The sequence below is a fragment of the Psittacula echo genome (assembly GCF_963264785.1).
Source record: "Psittacula echo genome assembly, chromosome: 3".
Lineage (NCBI taxonomy): Eukaryota > Metazoa > Chordata > Aves > Psittaciformes > Psittacidae > Psittacula > Psittacula echo.
Window position 1 is genome coordinate 31,962,387 of NC_137736.1, and position 23,231 is coordinate 31,985,617.

The 23,231-nt window shown below is 41.4% G+C and overlaps 1 protein-coding gene across 1 annotated transcript in view; it reads right to left on the bottom strand.

The window, feature by feature from the left end:
• The window catches only part of HLCS (holocarboxylase synthetase), a gene marked incomplete at both ends in the record, with an annotated part of 120,638 nt that extends 106,182 nt beyond the window's left edge, over nucleotides 1-14,456 (bottom strand). Inside the window, 4 exons of the mRNA XM_080612191.1 lie at nucleotides 1,868-2,814; nucleotides 4,853-5,015; nucleotides 11,176-11,328; nucleotides 14,232-14,456. Coding sequence (XP_080468317.1) covers nucleotides 1,868-2,814; nucleotides 4,853-5,015; nucleotides 11,176-11,328; nucleotides 14,232-14,456 — 1,488 coding nt within the window. The remainder of the gene's footprint in view (nucleotides 1-1,867; nucleotides 2,815-4,852; nucleotides 5,016-11,175; nucleotides 11,329-14,231) is intronic.
• Nucleotides 14,457-23,231: the final 8,775 nt, after the last annotated feature.

Consider the following 23,231-nt stretch of genomic DNA (forward strand, 5'->3'; position numbering starts at 1 on the left):
CTAGAAGAGTATATGCTACCTGATACGTGAGCAGTTAAATTTGAGTGCTATGGGCTCCTGAGAAAGTTCTCTTGTAATTAAAATATTGGTAAAAAAGGGTCCTAGAATCTTCCATAAAGTTCATTCAACTGTGTCTCCATTATATTCTTCATCTACTTAAACACTGGTAATTGCTCTGTTTTTCTCAATGTGCTGGGATAAAGACACAGTAAATGAAGCAATATAACTGTGAACAGCCATGCTAAAAATAAAATACTTACCTCTGCTACCACTGAGGCCAACTCAAAACATGCAAGATGCCTTCAGGCTGACTTTAAAAGTTTTTCTATGAAATGGCTGAAATCTCTCTAAGTTTAACAGCACAGGTTATACACCCAGATAGATGCATACTATAGAGCATAGACTTATTTTCTAAACTCAATGGTACCTCTTAACAGCTTTCCTGTCACTCAAAACATTAGTTAGGTTATTCGTGACTATTTATATAATCAGTGACCAACATTTACCTTTAACACATCCATGGAAGCTTCTCACCCATTATTCAAGAAGACAGAGAGTAACAACAAAAAAAGATTATGAACACTTGAACTTAATCTGTTGTTTAACTTTTTGAGGGGGTGTTGGTTTTTTTAACAGAGATCACAATACCATAACACTGGAGAGGTACCTATTTGCTGGGACATTATTATTATTAAAGTGGAATGAATAACATTTTGGCTTATTCTAGACTCCCCCACTTCTGTCCCCCAAGTGCTCTGAACTATTTGTTAGGTGCAGGATGTTAAACATTTGAAAGTTTAAAGCTTGAAGGAAGACTCAGAAGACAAAAAAGCAGGTTTCCAGCAGACCAGATTCTCCCCCACAACCCCCACTCAAAAAAGGAGCATATACTACTGGCTGAAAACGTGTTGAAGTTAACAAAAAAACCCAAGTTTTAGAATTTTAATTTTGGTAGTAAACAGAAAAAATACATTCCAGATTAATAAAGGGTTGTGGATTTTTTTAATGACAGAATAGCAAGGCCAACATCATAAACCTAACATCCATCCAAAAATTAGCCTTAATCAAAGTGCTGATAAAGAAACCAATGGCTTGGTTCACTTCATTCATAACACTGAGACGCAAACAGAATATACCTGACAGTGCTAGCAGAAAGAGACCCAACAGACCTAGATCAACAACAGCGTTTCAGTGCAGTCAGAGATTAACCTTTCTTGTGTAGTTACTTGCTCAAGCAAGAATTGTTGGGCAGTTTTTCCTAGATATGGCATGCAACAAATAATAAAGGCTGGGACTTTCTCATTCACTAGTCAGATTTCCAGAAGTGCTGGCTACCATAACCTTAAACCTTAAGAAAAGACATCTTTCAAGTTTCTTGCAAGGTTTATTTTACATCCTCTCCTTACTCTCTGCTTCACCATAGTTCATATTTTCATAAGGATGTCTCTTTTTTATCTTGCCAGTATAAGCTTTCATCCAAAGTCCACCAAGTCAGCTCTTCCTCTTCCCACCTCCCAAAATCTGCAAAATGCACAGCTGTATTACTGCACAACCTCTAGCAGGCAGAAAAAGGTAGCTCTGCTCTTGGAGATGCTTGCTTACTGTGCAAATCTGCTCTCTGCCACCAACTGTGGTCTTGCATGATCTACATGTGCGTAGGTACATGGTGAAAAGGAGGAAGTGAAACAGCAGTGACATTTCTCTAACATTCTTTAAGCTTCCTCAGGATCAAGTGAAAGACATTCTGCAGAGTCCTTATTCATTCACTGAGACATCCACCTACACCTCCCTTTGACAGGCATCCCCAAGAGCATGCAATGGGAACAAGTGAACTTTTTCAGCAAATTAATGCTTCTGTATGCAGTACCTGAGAAAGAATGGCTTCTCCTCCACTGTCTCCATAAGACAGATGAACAATAACTGTGTCTTTATCAGCATTATTTAATTGACTCAGTATTTTCACTTTGCTTGTATCTTCCTTCATCACTTCCTCAAAAATACAGCCACTGACCAAGAGATTTAACTTCATTTCAGTGCTGTCCATTTTAGAGACTACTAATTCATGAACAGCCTTCTTCAGTTTGTTTTTTCTCTTTATTTGTATGCCATCAAATGTAAAAGATGAAGAAAATCCTAGAATCTTTCCACCTTTAGATAAAAACTTCATAAATTGTTTGTGGTTCTCCTCAGAAATAGGCTTGTCTGTGGCAATGACCAACAGCAGTGAATTTTCTACCCAGGGAGCTTTCAGAACTTGTTCCTCGTGCAGCTGGTAGATGGTGTAGCTGTCTGCATCAATGCATTCTTGAAGGGTTGATTTTACCTGCTCAAATTCCACTTTTGCAGTTTCAGAGCCAAGATAAATCAGTATATTAGGGGGCTTTCCAGCAAGGTTTACTCTCTTAATTCCTTTTGCCAGAAAACCATCATTCTCTTCCAGTGTGCTATTGCAATCATCAGAAAGTTCTGGAATGTCTTCTGCAGAGGCATATCTGACTGATTCAATGGTACTGTTTTCAAGTTGCAGGCATTCATGACAGCTGGAAAGATGCAAGTGATGATGTTCTCCAGCACCTGTCTCTTGGTCAGACAAACTGTTGTATTCATCTTCAGGCTCACTTTCCTTCTCCAGCTTGGATTTCTCCTCTTCCCATTGTCCTGAAGTCTCTGCTACTCCTAATCCTGATTTAAGAGTATTCCCAAAAGTAGCAGAAGGAGTTACTTCATCCATTTGTGTACTGCTTACACTTTGCTCTTTTACAGATGGTTCCACCTCCGCCAACTCCTTCAGAGTAGATTCCTGTAGATGGACAGCTGAAAGAGTTAAATAATAAGAAAAATGGGTTATGAAGGTGATATTAAAAGAGCTATGATGAATATCAATACTGTGGCAGGATTTAGATTTAATTTCACTACAAAAAATCTATAACAGCAAGAATTTGTTTGACACACCAAATCCTAATCCTGTCCCCCAAAAACATAATAAATTTGCACTCATTACACAAGTCATTTACTCTAATGACTCTTTGTTTCAGGAAAGTCTGACTGAGAGCACAATAGTCAACATTTATATGGCACATTTAAACAAAGTAACATTTATTGTGAGTACAAACATATTTGCACAAAAGTAAAACATGACAAGTACTGCACACAATGAAGATGTATTCTTAACAGAATGATAATCAATGGGTGGGAAGGTGAGGAAGTTCCCAGAAATGCATCAATTTACCAGCTTGTTATTTTGCCTGTCCCTCTGTCCCCAACAAAGAACATAATGAAGCAACGAAAGAACCTTTGGAAAAAATGCTGGCCTCTTAAGGAGGGCAGGGTGCAAAAATTGCTTGCTGTTATTTTGAAATGAACTATTTTGAAATAAGCTAATAAAATTATGTTGGGTAAGATAAAGACATTGAACTACACTTTTTGCACTGCTGAAGGCTGCGGATAAAAGCCTGGAACAAGTTAAAGGGAATGAAAAAAATCCGAACAGCTTTCAGTCTGCAGAAAGGGAGACATACCCACCATAGCAAGACTTGGGAGCTGAGAATCCAAGGGAAAACTAGCAAATAGGAAAAACTGTTAAACCTTCCTCTTTCTTCCCCGGGAAAAGGATGGAAATGCAAAGACAAAAAACTTCTGGCAAATACAAGTGAAAAAAGAAGGGCAAATATGATTATTAACAGTGTGAAACTTGCAGAGCAAACTCATAACGGGAGAGAAAAAAAATATACTTTTCACAGGGTAATTTTTTTCAGCTGCTGAGCCATGAAAATATTTCAAGTCAAAGTCTGCAAAATTTCACTGAATCTCCTTCTGCTCCCATAAGGCCAAAGAAACTTACTATGGCTTTATTTCTGATTTCTCAAAAAAATTCAGTGAGAAACTTTATTAACAAAACAGTCAACTGGCACACAACACCAGATACAAGTTTAATCACCTTCTTCACTTAACAACACTCGTATTCCCTTGAAACTATATTCCCTTTGCCTAGTTTGGAGCAGAAATGTGAAGCAAGATTTTTTTCACAGCCCAGGAGAATTTCATAGCCATCAGCCTATATCCTATTCCATCAATCCAGCCTGCATGAGCCTGTTCTACTGGAGCAGTACACAGTACCTGAGCCAAATGAGCCAGAAAGCATTCTGAAAAGTAAATGACCGCGACACTCAGCTTCTACCTGCTCCTGCATGAATATTTTTGCAGAAAAGCACCAGGAGACAAAATTTCACATCATATACCTTTGTGAGCATATTCCTACCCTCTTGCACACTGTCTAGCTGCTCTTGATTTTGGCATTCCCTGACTTCTGCCAAAGCATTATGACCTACATTATTGATATGCCTTATTTAGGGGGAGGTTGGGGACAGGGAGAGGTTTCCTTTTGTAGCCAAAATCATTATTTTATTATTCTACATGACCCAAAGTTTTATCAAGACAACTGAGAAGATACAACTAGGCAGGAAAAATGAGACTGCTGATGAATGAAACAAAGATCTCATCATACTGAAATTAACTATTGGCAGTAGCTTATGCAGCATTAAATAAAAAGAGGGGGGTTATTCCAAAACTGTTTTGATCCATTTTTCTGTTATTTCTGTTGTTGCATTTGTAAAGATGTAGAGATCTGTAAAGAGACCAACTCACTCAAAAAGTGGTCTAACTTTTCAAGGATCTCTATATTTGACAGTATAAAATACAATAGTGCTACAGAGTAATCAACAGCCCAGAATGACAACAGGAAGCAAACATTGTGTCAAAATAAACGCATGGTACAAAGACTATATGCACAGTCCTAAAATAGCTATGAAACAAACATGTTCTACCATTAAAAACAATTCATGAAGATACTTACAAACAATCTTGTGTGGCACCATTCCATTATCCATTTGAAGTCTGTCTTCCATGAATGCTATTCCAAGGTTACTGAAATTATCTACACTTGCTTCAGCAATTAACTTATAGGGCTCACCAGGTTTATAGGCCAATGGTGAGCAATAGTCTGACCACTTCACAATCTAGAATAAAGCATATGCATGTTTTTCAGTTTGAAAAGGTTACAGAAAAATATCAAAATACCAACAGCATTATGAGTCTGTAAGACAAACTGCAAATAAAAACTGCTCTTCCTTCCCAAAGGATTCTGCTATTGAAAAGCAGCACAACAGTAGGCAGAACCAAGAGAGGGACACTATCAAGCCAAAGCAGTACAACTAGCAAACCCAAGGACTGGAAGTAATTGTAAAGAAAGTACTTAAAAAAAAAAAAGTGTAGCTACTAGGATTATAGAATACTAAATTGGCAGAATCACTTTTAGGACTTGTTTCTGTGATGCTTGATGTGTTTAAAACAACTACTGCATTTAATAGTATCATAAGACAACACATCTCAAGTAGAGAAGGCTTTCAGTTGAGAGTTCCTTTCACAAAAAAGTGCACCCTTCATGACTACAAGGGTCAATGTATGAGACTGAATACAACCAAAAGAACCTGCTGAGGAAGGATCATGTAGAAAGCAATGCCTGCTACAAGATTCAGTCCTGACAGAAGTAAACAAAGCAACATCCACACCAAGTTGATAGCAAGTTGGGAGTACAAATACATCTTTCCTAAAGATCAAGGCTATAAAAGCTTCAAGTAACACAGAAAATGGCAGGGCAGCATTACCCCATTCTATAAGTAAAATTCTGATTGTATTTATTTCCAAGACAGGGCTTTCAGCACAAATTCTAAAAAAAATGCTGATAAAAAGAGCAAAAGTAAACTATATGATTTATTAAAAGTACACATTGATTATCAGAAGCATAACTGGACATGTAAGATTCAAAAAATTCTATTCTTCAGAAAAGAAGCATTGTGAAGATGTGACACTTGAGATTATTTTCTTCAAGAACGTTTGTTAAACCCAAACTACACAGCTGTGCTACCTTTGAGAACAAGCTCAGCTACATAAGACACAGGTGGAGGAAAAGTGAAAAGAGTTTTGGTTTCCTTCTGAAAGGCAGACACATTAATAAAGACTACAAATCTATCTACTGACTCATAACTGAAAGTGACCCCTTCTAAACCTTACATTTATAAAACAACAGTACCAAACAAAACAACATTCCGGTAATTTACAAACACAGTGATTTGAGTCAATTCTGAAACCAAAAACTGAGTAAAGCCCCAATTTCATTGAAAACTGTGAACGATATCTCAGTCTTTATCCTTTACAGGATACACAGACCAACTGTTCTTCTTTGAAGGCATTTTCAGAGACAATTAAGCACCACCTGTTCTGATGACCTTAAAGAAAAATTAGCTTTTGCCATGTAATATGTTCCAATACTAGAAGACAAATCTCAATTCCCACATGGCAACTCCAGCACTTTGATACTGTCATCACCAAACCACTTTCATGAAGTTCACTCTTTTATCACTATACACAACATGGAATACTGATTAAACACAGTAAGAAAAAATGCTTCTTATGAATGCACAAAATGAGAAAGAGCTCTTAGGTATTTTAGTTTTTCAGAATCAGACTATCAGCTAAATTTACCTTTTCACCTACTGCTGTTAAGTGGTTTACATAATATCCAAAAGAATCTATTTCCAACTTTTGACTTCACATATTTCCCAAGGGAACAAGAAGAAAGAAGCAACTGAGATTTCATATAACCTTAATGGTCATGTCTCCTTTCTAAGCCATTCTCGAAAACAGTTTCTGATTAGCACAGTCCAAATGAGACCATCCAGGCCATACTCATATAGGTGACCTTTGGATACCTCACAAGAAATCTGGCTGGGTATGTTCTGATACATTACCTACACTAACCCTTAGTGAACAAACTCAGTTTCAAAAAGAGAAAAAGATAACAGTACATAGGCAGTGTGTTTGTGTTTACCACAAGGTCAGCTGCATGCTTTAACTTATGGGTTACACTACAACTCTAACACAAGAACGAGTAACAGCTTAAAATCAGACATTCCAGAACACACAGTTGGTGAGAGACAGCCCTCAAATTCATGACAGATGTATCACTCAGGTCCCGAATGTCTGGATCACTCATTAGTAAAAACCACTCACTTGTAAAAGTAAAAGTAAAAAGGTCATCTCCATGTTTGTACCACGAAGAAATACCACCTCTGAAGTTACAGGATATATTTCTGAGCACACTAGTGTTATCCAGTTCTGAAGCAGAACAAATTCTCCTTCTGAAAGATAGTTATAGCAAACCCCTATATATATATATGAATCACTGTAGTTTCAACATCAGTCAAGACTTCACCGCAGCGTCACTGTGGATGTCTGACCAAGTCAGCCAGAACTGCCCCAGCCAATTGTCTTAAGTGGTGACCTGGACAACACCATCACTTTCCAGATGGAAGGTATTCCCAACTGCGCTCAGTCTATTGGTACAACACCCACAGCTTGGAATGGAACTCTTCAGTTGCAGTCATAAGGCACAAAACTCTAAGGGCCTGCTGCTAAGTGTTGGCAATTCATGATCACCAGTGACAAACATGACACACATTTATGACATAAGATACCAGCTTCCTTCTCCATTTTACTCAGCACATAACTCTGAGCCACTCTCTGTGGTGGAGGGCAACGGATTTTTTTCATAGCACCAAGTAAAACATGAGACATGCTAACAAGTAAAAAGCAGTGCCCTGGTTTCAGCTGGCATGCAGTTAATTTTCTTCCTAGTGGCTGGCATAGTGTCATGGGTTTTGCATTTAGCATGAGAATAACGTTCATAGAAACAACTAAAACATAAATGTATTAAGCAGTGCTTACTCGAAGTCAGGGACTTTTCAGTTTCCCATGCTCTGCCAGTGAAGAAAGGCACAAGAAACCAGGAAGGAACATGGCCAGGACAGCTGACCCAAGCTAGCCAAAGGGATATTCCATACCATAGAACATTATGCTTGGTATACAAACTGGGAGGAGTTGGCTGGGAGGGGCCAATCTCTGCCTGGGTCTCGGGCTGTGTATTGGTCAGCAGATGATCAAGTGTACTGTGTATCACTCGCCTTTCTTGGGTTTTATTTCTCTCTCTTTGCTGTCTCTTTTTATTACAATTCTTGTTATATCTTATTTTAATTATTAAACTGTTCTTATTTCAACCCATGAGTTTTATCTTTTTCCTCAATTCTCCTCCCATCCTGTTGGGGGGAGCATGGAGGAGTGGCAGCCAGTGAGCGACTGCAAGGTACTTAGCTGCCAACTGGGGTTAAGCCACAACAACTAGTTTTTGCTGTCTAGTGCAAGCAAAGTGAATGCACAGAAGAACCTCACAAAGTAAGGCTTTTGCCAAGACATATGACCTGTAATCCTGCTCATGCAATGATCCATTTGCTTCACAACAGAACAAAAATCCTCAGAATATTTTGAAACAGGACAAGCTTTCCCGCTATGACTAGAAATCATCAAAATTCTCTCAGAATACAGAATGAAAGGCCAGCTCCTAGCAAGAGATGAGCAATTATTTATACTCCAGTTTTCTGGATCCAGCACAGCTGAATCCAGTCACAGATCACTGATAAGCCATTCTTTGTAGGGCTTTCTGTTTCAAAATTCTCATAGGTCACAGGAGCAACCTACTCTTACAGTCCCTGTCTATGTTGACAGCCAGACGTAGCAGAATTCAGAGCACCTCACTAGAAGTGACGTGTACACAGAGGAACAACAAACAAAATAAAACAATAGTTTTGGTCTCTTGCCTGGACTATCACTTTTGAAGTTGATATATCAAATTAATTATTAATATCTACATAAGAATGCAAACATTTTATATGCTAAAGAAAATGCAAACAAAACTGACAAGATATAACAAGTCCACCAAACAAAAAACCTCAAAAGAACAAACTAGAGCTTCAAAACAGATGTTTTTGTGGATATCTCTGCTACAAAACCAAAAATAATCCCCCTCCAAAAAAACCAAACAAAACTCCCAATAAAAACAACAACAAAAAAGTAAAAGAACCAAACACACACACACACAAAAAAAAACACACTACAAAAAACCAACAACAAAATAACTACAAACAAACAAAATCACCCCCCAAAAAAAACCCCAAACAACTCTACCTTATGAGTTGGTCCAGCACACTCCAGGTGCATTCTAAAACAATATATAGAGCACAGCAGACATCCTGTCTAATTTGTCTCCCAGCAGCAGGGCCCACCTGGATGGATTCCACAGTCTTATATCAAAGGCAATAAAAACATTTACAAACCAGTGTGGCTACTTCCTGTGTGCCCCAAAGAAAAATGAGGCCAGTGGAAGCAGAGTCAGAAGACTTCAGCATAAAAGCTGTCAGCTTTCTCAACAAGCTTTCAGTGCCTGCAGTCCTCACACTCTGAACTGCATAGAGATAATGATTTTGCCTGATGTACCACTTCACCTGGACATCATTCCTCTAGAGGTCAAAGTCTAACATGCTTCAAAAACATGCTCTGTTCTAGAACTGAGAGGCATCCAATGTGGGTGAAGGTACTAAAAATTCTATTGCAGGCACCGTGCCCATTCCCAATCTGTCTTTCTGTTCCTGCACTCGTTAGGTAAGTCTATTTACCAACCACTTTGCTCTTGATGTTCACTCCAGCAGAGGACTCCTGGATTATCTCCCAGAACAAGTGAGCTGGGAAATATATATTCCTCATCCAGGGAAACAGACAGGCAGCAAGCATCTGTGTATGTGACAGATTTCCTTTAACTCTAAGAAGCTTGAAACCTGATGCCAGAAAGCAAGGATGACAGGGGATGGCAGGGGCCATTTAGGAAGACACCTTATGGACTGCCCCTAGACGGTGATCCCAGCTTGTGGCATAGCCTGTTTAATGTGGAGGCTCTGTCGATTTTATGGTACCCTAGAGATCAGGCTGAATGTTTTATTACTGCCCACACAGAAATATCCTAGTATACGTGTATTTCCATTTCTCCTCTTTCTAGTAGGCAACGGGGTCCATTCTGCCGTCTTCATTAAGGAGAACATATAGCTCACACAACTGTCTGCCTTAGGAAGGATTTAGGCCAACCTGTACCACTTGGAAGATTTTTCCACCCTGGAAGGTAATTTTATCTTTTGCTTTGGGTTACAACTTTTCTCCTCCTTCAGACCTGCATCCAAGCTGAGGGGCCTAGGCAGCAAGCATTCCTCATGTGAGGAAAAAAGCAGTAAAAAAACAGGGCAGAGAAAGACATTATCTCAAGTTCATAGTATGTTTTGATAGGGTTTGGATACTATTCTTATGCATAATTGGTTTAGGGATATTATATATTCAGTAATTCAAGTTTCAGAACATTATCTTCTAAATCCACATCTTCAGACTTTCAATAGTAGGGGAGAAGCAGTGGAGAAGGCACTTTTTTGATTTTTTGAGTATCCAGGATATGAATGTTTTATAAGTATGCTTCCCATAAGGACTTCAATACCAATTCAATTTAAATTTGGACACCTCAAAACTATTTTATAAGTATTATCCATTAAAAAGCAAACACAATTTATAAATTCCAACCAAGAAGTATTGCCACTCCCCCACTGCATTTTATAGAAAAGCTAAAAGATTGAAAGCTTGATTTTGGTCTTACTCCTGCAGGCTGACAAAATAATCCAAATGTGTAATACTTTAACTTGTATTTATAAATCACAGTGAAAGAAAGGTTCCAAGACAGACTTCTATTTCACTTACAACTTTTCACCATCACTTGGTGAAGGCTTGAAGAGCTCTTCAGGAATCATAACATATGCTTGCTTCTTACTGAGGCATTGGTTTCAGCTAGTGTTAGAGACAGGATACTCAGATAAATGGACTTCTGATATGTCTTAATATGCCAGCTTTCAAGCATTTTTCTTCATATTCAGTGTATGTAACCCTACATGCCTTACGCAAAGTCACAATGGAATTCTACAGTTCCCATCCCCAGCCAGAGAAGCATGCTACTAAAACAATCACAGTAGAATGTCTATTGGTCTCTTTGAAGCATAAAAAGTAACTAGAGTATTAAAAGTGTTTAATTTTAATGGAAATATTACCTCTTTATTTCCAACAACATTATAAACGTACAAAAAAGAAAAAAAAAAAATCTGCCACTGATTTTTTTTACCTTCAATTGTTTTATGCTTATTCCAACCAAATTGCCCATCTGTACCACTTTCTATACAAGAAACAAAGAGAACTACTTACCTCTTTTGAAGAGTCAGGTACTTTCTGCAAGTTATCTGCCTGAGCTGAAACGCTTTCTGTCACAAAAGCTATATGTCCTGCTTTAAGTAACTTGTCAGGACAAATAAAAGGAGAAATGAAAAGTAGACTCCACCTGTTTAAGTCATCAAGGAACTGAAAAAATGAAAAAGGAAGAAAAATAAGTCTGTAAAGCAAGCATCTGATTTAACAATTCATTTTTAAATTATGGCCAGCCTAAATTCAAATCTGACCCTTCAGTCTTACATGAACCATTTCACATTCCCCATGAGGAAAAATAGGGATAAAGGTCTGAACCATTAAGCAGGAACATATCAGAAGTAAAACTGAAGCGACAACCTCAGCTTTTAAGCTAATTGAGACTCCAGCTTTCAGTTTTAAAAGAACGCAAAAGTGAGTGGGCCACAGGACCACTGTACCATTGGCGCTGTGGCTTTTGTGGGCCATTTGCCACCAGCAGCATCCCTCATTCAACCCAATCCTCCTCTCTCATTCACACAGCAGTTCACCCTGCTTCTTGCTTCCTTCCTTCTCTCTTCATCCCCCAAATACACAAACTCATGGCCCTGTTGCCTCACTTCTGGTGGCTGAAGGGCACTGTCTGCTGCTTGGCAGGGAGTGAGAAAGCAGTCACAACGCACAACCTGCCTGATCAGATACTACAGCCCCTTTAACTGGACAATAGTAAAGGTGGCATTCATTCCAGTTGGGTAACAATCCTCCAGGAAATGTACAGTCCCACTGCTAAGCCATATACACCTTTTCTACAGCCATCTGACAAAAGACTAACCAACCTGTGAGCCATAAGTGACCCAAGAACTATATACTACATAGATCTGATTTTTAGACCTAATTTCCAAAGTTTCAGGACTTCCTTTGTAAAGCCAGTTATAGAAAGACATTTCTATTTTGTGGGCATGTACAACCTCAGGACAAATTCTTTAAAAAGTGACTTGAAAAAAAAGTGACTAAGAAAATTATTTGAAATAAAAAAAGAGGGTACTTTTTTTTTTTTAAATATATTAAGTCCCCATGCATTTGCATCAAAATTACAAATTCAGTATGTAACTAAGCTTAAAGAAATAACTCATTCAAAATAAATTCATCCATAAGGTAGTCTATCCACTTATCAGACCACTGGGCAAACACTTCCTTCATTAAATTATAAAAGTGTTTCCTCTCTTGTCCTCACAAAGGAGCAAACAAAGCTCAAAAGCTGGAATCAGTAGACCAAGAACAGGTTTAATAACCTCAAAACTTCTCAATATGTAATCTGTTCCCATATGTTAACTTTTATGGGATGTAGATATTGCATTGAACTTAATTTTTCTGCCATATTTTAAAAATGGCAAACATCAGAAATAGGTATTTTGCTACTACTATACTAGAAACACATGGTTTGCATGTCTTCAGTAATTTTATGTGGAAATAGGAGAATTTCCCTATAACACACTAAATGTGTACCTCACTCCACATCTAAAATGAAACTGCACAGTATTAAGCCTATGTGGATAATTTGCCAATTCAACCAGCTTTACTGAGCACAGAAGCTGTGAGAGTAAACATCGCTATCTTTCACAGGAAAGTGGACTGAACTACTGAAGCTCATTAGAGAGCAAACACACAGTGATGTTTTGGTACACAGTACTACATGAACTGCCAGGGAGAAAATTAACTCTATCCCAGCTGAAACCAGGACAATGAGCTTTCTCAAAATCTGAATTAAGTATTTTAGTTTGCTGTGAGAGATTCTGAAGTATGAAATAATCTGCTCATTAGAGAGCAAAAACACTATTTTTGAACCAACTCCATTAGCATTCGTGATCTTGTTTTCACTGCACTGAAAACATCTTCTTTACCCACTGAATTTATGAAAAGCTCTGCTTCTTAAGAGTAGCACTTAGTCAACAACATGCTTCATAAATACATTTCAGTAACACACGTCTAAGTAAGATGTCTAACCATCGAAATAACTTCCACAAACACACATATAAAGAATAACAAAAAGGAAAGATCAAGAAGACTCCTGTCCACAAGAATTCTGTTATTTTGTAACAAAACTAGACAAAGCCAACATTAATTTAAATAACTCAGATGACTGGCGGGAAGTGCTGCAGGAGCTCTGCTTCTAAATCTGAAAGTCAGAAGCAAGCTTGCTTTCAGTTTTACTTCATATGATGGCAAGTGAAGCGTGGTTCATGTACAGTATTTTTCCACTGTCACAGGCTACCACAGCCTCACCCCACCCTCCTCCCGCACCAGCCATTTGGGGAAAAAAAAGAGGTAATTTTTCATGGATGGTGGTTTTCCTGTCATTTTCCTCACTTGAAACAATGTTCTGTATCGGGAGCAGCAGCTCTCTGTAACCAGCAGCTCAATCGGCTCCGTTTTAACCGTCCGGCGCAAACCTCGAGTGCATTAACACAGCATTTATTTTTAGACTAAAGCCTTATATGTGCTAAAAGAATGTTACAAATATGGAAATACTAGCCTAGTGCTAGTATTTCCAGTGCTATGGAAGTACTAGCCTAGCCAAGTGCTCCTATTGCCATAGCTGTGCTTACAAAGCTGCGCTTTACATAGGAAAAAACACTCCTCAGCCCACAAACTGAATGCAGTTACCTCTCAATAGTGCAGGGAGGCAACTGCAGACGTATTAAGGTTTCCTACCAAGGCCTTCCCCTGACAAGCAGGGCTGTGACAGGCCTGGGAAGCTACACGACTTACTGTTTTTGCCGGTCACAAGCCCCAGCTCGCCACTGTCAAGCTCGCTGTCACACGTCCACAGGGAAAACACAGCCCCAAACCCCACAGCTGCGGCTCCCCTTTTCCTCCGGGCTCCGCCACTTCAGCCCTCGGGGTACGCGCAGCTCCCTCCTCGCCGCGGGGCAAGGAGCGGCGGCACCGGTCCGCAGGGGTAGGCGGTTCCCCGTTGCCACGGTAACGCGGGAGGCCGCTTCCCGTACGGCACCTTCCCCGCTCGGGCAGCGCTAGGCGAGGTACCTCCCCAGCCTCAGCCCCACGGCGCAGGGCAGTACCTGCGTCTCGTCCGTGAAAAAGACTTTGTTCCCTATCCTGAGGCAGACTCGCTCCTCTGGCGGCACCTTCCTGCGCGGCTGCAGAAGCGGCGGGGTGCCGGCGCAGCAGCAGAAGGTGAAGGAGCAGCGGGAGTGGTGTAGGCGGTGCACGGTGCGGCGGATGAGCGCTGCCGAGCAAGGTCCCCAGCGCACCCATAGGTAGAGGTAGCACAGCGTGATCAGCATGGCGAGCGGCCCCGCCCCGCCCCCGGCCTCAGCCCCGCCCACTCCAAAGAGAAAGGGGAGAGACGGTTGGGTGAGCCGGCCGGCCTCTCTGATTGGCTGGCGGCCTCGGGCCCTCGACGCCCCGCCCCTTTTAAGCCTCGGCAGGGGTAGCTGAGGAGCCTCGCGCTACGGACGATCGTAGCGCGAGGGGAGGATGGTTTGATGTGTGATGGTGACCGCTGAGGCGAAGGGGCGCCTGGTGCTGCGTAAAAAACAACGTTCTGCTTTGAAACAACGTGTACAGGGACAAAAAGTCGTTAAGATTATTAAAAGGAGCCTATAAGGAATTTGGGAAGAGCATTTTCACAAGGACCTGTTGCAATAGGACAAGGGGTGATGGTTTTAAACTAAAAAAAGGGGGATTCAGGCTGGATGTGAGGAAGAAATTCTTTACACTGAGGGTGGTAAAACACTGGCACAAGTTGCCTGGAGAGGCACTGGGTGCACCATCCCTGGAGACTTTCAAGGCCAGGCTGAATGTGGTTCTGGGCAACCTGATCTAGTTAAATATGTCCCTGCTCATTGCCGGGGGGTTGGACTAGATGTCCTCTGAATGTCCTCCAACCCAAACTATTCTATCATTGAAAAGGGCTGGCCAGAGGACTTGTCTCTTTGCACCATGTTAGTTGTTCTCAGGCTTCAGTGTGAAGGGCAGTGAGGAGAAGCTGTCTATGTCCAGCTGCCCCAGGCACCACAGCTTGGCTCCTCAGGGAATCTTACAGCTTTTGCTTTCCAAAGCCAACACAGTCCTTACCGGCAACGTTTTTGGATGAATGCAACAGTTCAGTGCCACAGGGTCAGGGCTCATGGGACCTGCCCTTCAGCTCTGTAAGTCACACAAGGAGCCATCTAAGGCATGGATGCAGTACAGGGAGCTGGACTCACATCTGCACTACAGAGACTTGTTTGCTATTCCATCAGCTGCATTTGACCTCGCTGTTAAGGGTCACAGTAAAGCAGTAAGCAAAACAGTAAGAACTGGAGTATTCGTTGCTTCTTTCCGAGCATCAAGAGAGAACGGCATCATCTTCCTTAGAAATGGCCTCAAACTGCCGCCTGACCTTATTTCAGGGTCCATGGTTCCTAGAGGAGCTGCATCCCCTCCAACACAGACCCAGATGAAGATACCAGACTCCAGGTCTCACATGTGTTCCAGCACAGCCACCAGAGGGCAAAGTGGGTGCAAAAGGACGCATCTGGTTTCAGATGATTAATTGGATTCACAGAACAAGAAAGAGTCAGGGCTCAGCCAGAATGGTCACTGAACCTGGAGTCAGGCAATAAAACTGTAGGATTTATATGTGCCATGTGTGCTGCAAACACATCTTGCCACTATAGAAGATGAAACAGAGGTACCCTTTAGTCCTCTGGTACATTAATGCATGCAAGTTATTACATAATTTCTATATTCTATATGGAAGGTACTCACAACATTGAACTCTGTGAAAAGAACACATGTATCATTCTGATCCCAGCAGATTTTAGTGGGTGAGTGAAAGGAGAGGAAAAAAAAAAAAAACCACAAGAGGAAAAATGCAAGAAGGCTAGAAGAAAGAAGCCAACACATACATTAGAGTTGCAGCTGGCTTATACGTGGTAATTGTTTCCTGAACAGGGCATGAAGCCACGTTGTTTTTTGATATTCCAAACTCAAGGCCTTGTTTGCACTTGGAAATTACTGTAATAGGTATTCTAAAAGAAGAATTTCCTAAATGGATCTCCAACAACAACACATTTTCATTGTAGATAAACAAGGAAAATATTGACCCTGTGCGTTTTGGAGCAGGTATCAATATGAAAAACACCACCAGCCATTTTTACTTCTTTAAGTCTGCAGAAGCTTATCCAAAATGGTAGGAATCACTCACATAATTTTGATTTCCACAATGCATGCAGAAACAGGTGACAGTTTCATTTGGAGGGTCAAATCATCCAAATAATTCTCCATCCCAAGCATAAGAAATACCAGCCTTGTGCTGCTGTTATATCCTGTACATATTCCACAGAGAAGAAAAAAGCCTCCAGTAGTCCTAACTTGGTATTATACACTGTTCCTTTGTGTGACCTTATCTTCTGCAGGAAGTCAAAATACTTACCCAGGCACATCAAAAGAAAGAAAACAAGCAAAGTATACAACCTCAAAAGAAAGCTTTCAGCTTCGGAATTCACTTTCTCTGTAAGAGTTCAACAGCACAAGCATTGCTGACCTTTAGAGCACAGTGCAGAACCCAACTGTTTATATAACCTTTGCACGATGAGGAACATGCTTTGCTTAATCCTGTAGTGGCATCGAGCACAGTTAACTATATTATGAGCCTTTTTGATTTTAAGGTTCCCTCACCTGGAAAAGTTTATATGTAAATGAGAAAACTGAATCAAAACTTCACGATGCAAAGGAATCTAAAGCAGAACAATATACAGGAAAAGCAGACACCATTTTAAGACAAGTTTCTATGTATGTTGGCATGTTCTCAATTAGAATATTTTGAAGCCATAAAGTTGCTGTAGGTTTTCTAGTTTCTATTACAGTATAGCTGATACTTAATCATGACAAGCTGTGATTAAAAGGTCAAGAATTTTAGATTCAGAAACATTCTTATTATTATTATTGTGAAGGAAAAGCCTTGTCTGCACCAGGATGTTTACTAAAATAGGTGTTCTAAAATAATCATGTCAATCAGTTCCTCTCTATAGAAGGGTGGAAGGAAGCCTTGGAAAGAAACAGTGAGTAATGTTAGCCTTCAGACTTCCCAGAACACTTACGGTTTTGTCGTAGAGAAAATATTACAGAAAGATGTTGCAAAATGCTACACACACACACACACACAAAATTTTAAAGAGAATTTGAAAAACCTTGAGGAAGAAAGTGAATAGGCCACGTTTTGCATTTCTGCCCACAAACTTGGAGAATTACCCCCACCCAGTGAGAGTGAAAGGCTAGCTTCAGTCGAAGGGCGGGAAATCTCCCTTAACTCTTCAAACAGTCCACATGGGAAGGCCCCCAAAGGGGGCCACTCAGAACAGTGAGACAACTGTACCATGTAACCCCAGCATAGATGAGTGTTTCTTTTTTACATTAAAGGAGTATTATGAGACTGGCTTTGCTGTGCTTCAGGAGTGGCTCAATTTCCTCCTCCATCTATTCCATAAAAGCTTTCCCAACAATTTCTCTTTGAGGACCTTTGCATGCTATTAGTGGCTAAAAATTCCTATGTCACATTGTTAAATACCAGGTATTATTCAAAATTATAAATGCTGTAGAAATATCCTGTTCCTTGACTATGCCAATTTATATTGAATTCTCATTATTCTTGCAAATGCACAAGTGCTTTCACAAGAAAAAAAAAGTAAAACAGGTTTCCCACAAAGATAATAAACCTCTTCCAATTAACACAAAATAATTATCTTATAGCTTATGTCTCTGTAGAAAACCAAGTTTGTCAAAGTTTATCTCAAGTTGTATCAGAAGTCTGAAAAATACTCCTGACTTCTGGGTAAAAATGGATGAGCAACTGTAATAGAATCAGTGTTTTCTGATTGTGAAGTGTTCTTCACCAAGTACAGCACCTTGTATTAAAAAGTGAATATTGCAAAAATTTTAAGAACTATAGTAGTATAGTTGTTAAAATGAGACAGCTATGACTGGCTTAACTGCTACTGGTTTTTTTTCTTTTTTAGAAACAACAGTCAATACATTATTACAGCTGCTTATGTTTTACTGGAGTCCACAGATCTGATTTTAGCTAACACTTTCCATAAAAATGCCAGTTAAAGTTGTGTACTTCAATTAATGAGTACAATAATGTAATACTGTCCCAGTTTTGGCTTACATTTTTTCTACAATGTCACATGTAATTCTATTACATGACCTTATAGCTTCATTAACAAAATAATATTTTCAATAATTCCATAATAAATTTGGTGTTGCAGGGCTTTAAAAACAGACTTAATTGAGGATAAATTTGTATCTTCTGGACAGCTCTATGTTAGTAGCTTGGGCTTGAGTCCTGCACAAATATCCATGTTGGCAGATTCTATCCAGAGGTATAAATCAATTATCCTCACCTACAGATCTGATTGCAAGATCAGGACTATAGACATCAGTTGTGTAATGCACGCTTCCCTTTCAACTATCAAGTTAAATTGGATCTAAATAAAACTAAGCTGATGAAATTATATACGTGTATTTCAGACTGAAGTTCAGGAAGGTATTTAATTACAGTTTATATTACTTAAGAAGTCTGCATTTTTTTGTCAGGACCCATGCTGCTATTTAATATAATTTTATTATTTGACTATAATTCACCATATTCTTCATTCTAATAATTATACGGACTTTGATATATAGATGTTTAAAATTGTTGAGACTATGCATATATTTTCTTCTTTTAGATAGGGTATTTTTTACTTAGTTACAACTTTACAAACACCCCACAGCATTTGAACATTGAAGGCAGTAGATTTAGACTTTAAATCCTCTATTACAGATTGTCAGTGTTTCCCAGAACAGCATCTAATGGCTTTGGCGTTTGAGTTTAAAACATGTCTATTTGTCACAGCAAGAAGGGATGTTTTAAAGAACAGGAAAAAATTATAGAATCATAGAATAGTTGGGGTTGGAAAGGACCTTAAGATCATCTAGTTTCAACCCCCCTGCCACGGGCAGGGACACTACACACTAAACCATGCCACCCAAGGCTCTGTCCAGCCTGGCCTTAAACACCTCCAGGGATGAAGCATTCACAACTTCCCTGGGCAACCCATTCCAGTGCCTCACCACCCTCACAATAAAGAACTTCTTCCTTATATCCAATCTAAACTTCCCCTGTTTAAGTTTGAACCCGTTACCCCTTGTCCTGTCACTACAGTCCCTGATGAATAGCCCATCCCCAGCATCCTTGTAGGCCCCCTTCAGATACTGGAAGGCTGCTATGAGGTTTCCATGCAGCCTTCTCTTCTCCAGGATGAACAGCCCCCACTTTCTCAGCCTGTCTTCATACGGGAGGTGCTCCAGTCCCCTGATCATCCTCATGGCCTTCCTCTGGACTTGTTCCAACAGTTCCATGTCCTTTTTATGTTGAGGACACCAGAACTGCACCCAATACTCCAAGTGAGGTCTCACAAGAGCAGAGCAGAGGGGCAGGATCACCTCCTTGGACCTGCTGGTCACGCTTCTCTTGATGCAGCCCAGGATATGGTTGGCTTTCTGGGCTGTGAGCGTGTGGGCGATGGATATAAATAGTTAACAAAATGGATTCAGGCATTATCGCCCTGGTCCGGCTTGAGCCCTGGGAACGGGAAGAAAATACCATGTGTTAATGCCCTGCTCGGGCCTAAGCCTTGGGAACTGTAAAGAGAACAATGATGCGTAAAGATCGGTTAGCAAAACAAAGCAGGCGGTTTGCAAGATAAAGCAGGATGCGCATCTCAAAGGCAGACTAAACAGTGTGAATATTTGTAACCCTTAGTAGTTTTGCTAAATCGGGATGATAAGGGAGTAGAAGAGTGGAAAGTTACTGCTTAGCGCCTAGTAGACTATAAAAGGGATGTGAGATGCGAAATAAACGATTTCAGATTTCACCAGAACTGGAGTTTGTCTTTGATACGCCACACCAGTGCACACTGAAGCTGGCTCACATTCAGTTTCTCATTGACCAACACCCCCAAGTCCTTCTCTGCAGGGCTGCTCTGAATCTCTTCTTTGCCCAACCTGTAGCTGTGCCTTGGATTGCTCTGACCCAGGTGTAGGACCTTGCACTTGGCATGGTTAAACTTCATGAGGTTGGCATCAGCCCACCTCACAAGTGTGTCAAGGTCCCTCTGGATGGCATTCCTTCTCTCCATCATGTCAACCAAACCACATAACAATGTTGTCGGCAAACTTGCTGAGGATGCACTCAATGCCACTGTCCATGTTGCTGACAAAGATGTTGAACAAGATCTGTCCCAACACCGACCCCTGAGGGACACCACTTGCTACCGGTCTCCAACTGGACATTGAGCCATTGACCACAGCTCTTTGCATGTGGCCATCCAGCCAGTTCTTTATCCACCGAGTGGTCCACCTGTGAAATTGATGTCTCTTCAGTTTAGAGACAAGGATGTTATGCAGGACAGTGTCAAATGCTTTGCACAAGTCCAGGTAGATGACGCCAACTACTTTGCCCCATCCATCAGTTCCGTAGCCCCATCATAGAAGGCCACCAAATTGGTCAGACAGGATTTCCCCTTAGTGAAGCCATGTTGGCTGTCATCAACCACCTCATTGTTTTTCATGTGCCTTAGCATGCTTTCCAGGAGAATCTGCTCCAAGATTTTGCCAGGCACAGATGTGAGACTGACTGGTCTGTAGTTCCCTGGGTCTTCCATTTTCCCCTTCTTGAAAATGGGGGTTATATTTCCCTTTTTCTAGTTGTCGGCAACTTCACCTGACTGCCATGACTTTTCAAATATAATGGATATTGGCTTAGCAACTTGACTTGCCAGCTCCTTCAAGACCTGCGGATAGATTTCATCAGGTCACACAGACTTGTGCATGTTCAGGTTCTTAAGATGATCTGGAACCTGATCCTCTCCTACAGTGGGCCTAAGGTCTTAATTCTCACAGTCCTTGCATTTGCCTTCCAAGACTTGGGTGGTGTGGTCAGAGCATTTGTGGGTGAAGACTGAGGCAAAGGAGTCATTGAAAGCCTCAGTCTTCTCCAAATCGAGGGCAGCCTGTTCTCCCAATAGCTTCCAGAGAGGGCCCACATTGTCCTTAGTCTGTCTCTTGTTTGCTACATACCTATACAAGCCCTTCCTGTTATCTTTCACGTCACTTGCCAGCTTTAATTCTAACTGGGTCTTAGAATCTTTCAGTTTACTGATAGTGTTCCGCAGATCAGCCCCTGCTGCAGGAGGACCTCCACCAAGGCACATCAATCACAGCCCTTCCCATTGTGCACCCTTGCCTCAAGACACAAGTGGAGGCACTTTCTACACTCCGAGGTCTGCGCTGCAGCCTCCCCTGTCATTGGTTCTGTCTGGGTGTCTGGTGTGTTTCCAAGAGGTGATTAAGCTCACTTTCTACCAGAACTGGGCAGAGGCAGTAGCATTTTCTACTACTGCCTGTGAAAAACATGGGTGTATTGCCTAAAAGAACAGTTTGCTCAGACAAACACAGAAGTTTCTTCACTTCAGATAGGAACCCAGCTAGGGCTGTCTTCTGCAGCCTACACTAACATCTCCAATAAACTCAGTGACTTTCCATTCCTCCCCCCCCCCCGGTAGATCACTCAAGAAATAAGCCTATGGGAGGGAGACCAGCGGTCATTCTGCATTTCAGGGATTTGAACAAATGTGCTGGGGGGATTTGTTGTCAATCTCTAAATCTCTGCCCTCTATACAGTACCCTTACATGATACTTAGCTGAGGGTTTTAAAACTGTTCTACACAACTAGGTCAGTTACTAGTGTTTCCTGATTGTTGCAGGGAAAAGCTGCTCATGCGGTTTAAACCAAATTGGGATCAAAACACTTTATTGAGCTATCAAAACATGGAATTAGGCAGCAGTCAGTGAAGTGTTGCATTCATGTAGTAATACAAGAGGTAAACCCCCAAACTAGACACATGAATGTTAACAAACACAAGCAAATATCTAAACACCCTGTGTAATAAACACAGAAGAGATTTCCTAAATTCTTCTTTCCAAGAAGAAGATCTCACCATAAGCAGCACAGTAGCAAATGCCGCTTGGAGTATTGATAACGAATGGTGAGGAAATCCTGTATGCTCTCTGCTTTTCTGCAAAGATCATGCCAAGGAACCCAAACCCCCTTTCTTTCACCTCTGCAATTGCCACTGTCAAATGACTGTATGTGGTATAAAAGCCTTTATTGACACATCTGAACATAGAGATTAATTTACAGGGACACCCTGCAGCGGTGCCCAGTGTGTGGCCACCATGGGCGGGACATCTCCCTGGGCCTCCTGGCACAGGCACTGCCTCAGGGCCAGCATCCCAAAGGCCTTTCTCCAAGGGATGCTGGGCAAAAGGGCAGCAGCAGGGCTGCAGCAGACAGGGCTGCAGGGGCCCTGTCACCCCCGTGTCATAGTGCCAGCACCCAGCAACACAGCATCACAATGCTCTGGGGCAGTATAAGGCAGCGTCCTTTCGTGTCCCACTGCCAGAGTGCCTGGCTTTGCCACCAGGACAGAGCTGGCAGCCTGAAGGCATCCAAGAGGAAGTCCTTGAGGCACTGGTGGAATTACTTGGAGGGGCAGAGGGGGGAAGACTGCCTGAAGCTGTGGGAGGTTCTCTGCTGCACTTCCAGCTCCTGGAGGGGCCATGCTCACAGCTCATCTGAGGATGGAAATCCTGCTTCAGTCTTTGGGGAGCTCGCTGCCCTCATCTTCTGGGGAGTTAGTGGCAGTAGCCATAAGAAATAGGATCCACAGATGGCCCAGTGCCCTCCCCCAGTGCTTTGGAGCTCCCACTGCCAGGCACAGGAAGGATTCAACCCCAGGGTAGATCAGGCCAGCAGCATTTTGCTGTTCTTGGGAGCCCCTCAGATGGCTCCAGGTGGAGGCAGAAAAGGCAGAGCCAGTGTCCCCTTAGAGGCATAACCAGCCCGTGGACCAGGAGCTGGTCTTGCTCACATGCTCAGGGAGTAGCCGATCGCCAGTGTTGGGGTCAGGAAGGAATTTTTCCCCGGGGCAGATTGGCACCGGTCCCCGGGGTTTTTTTGCCTTCCTCTG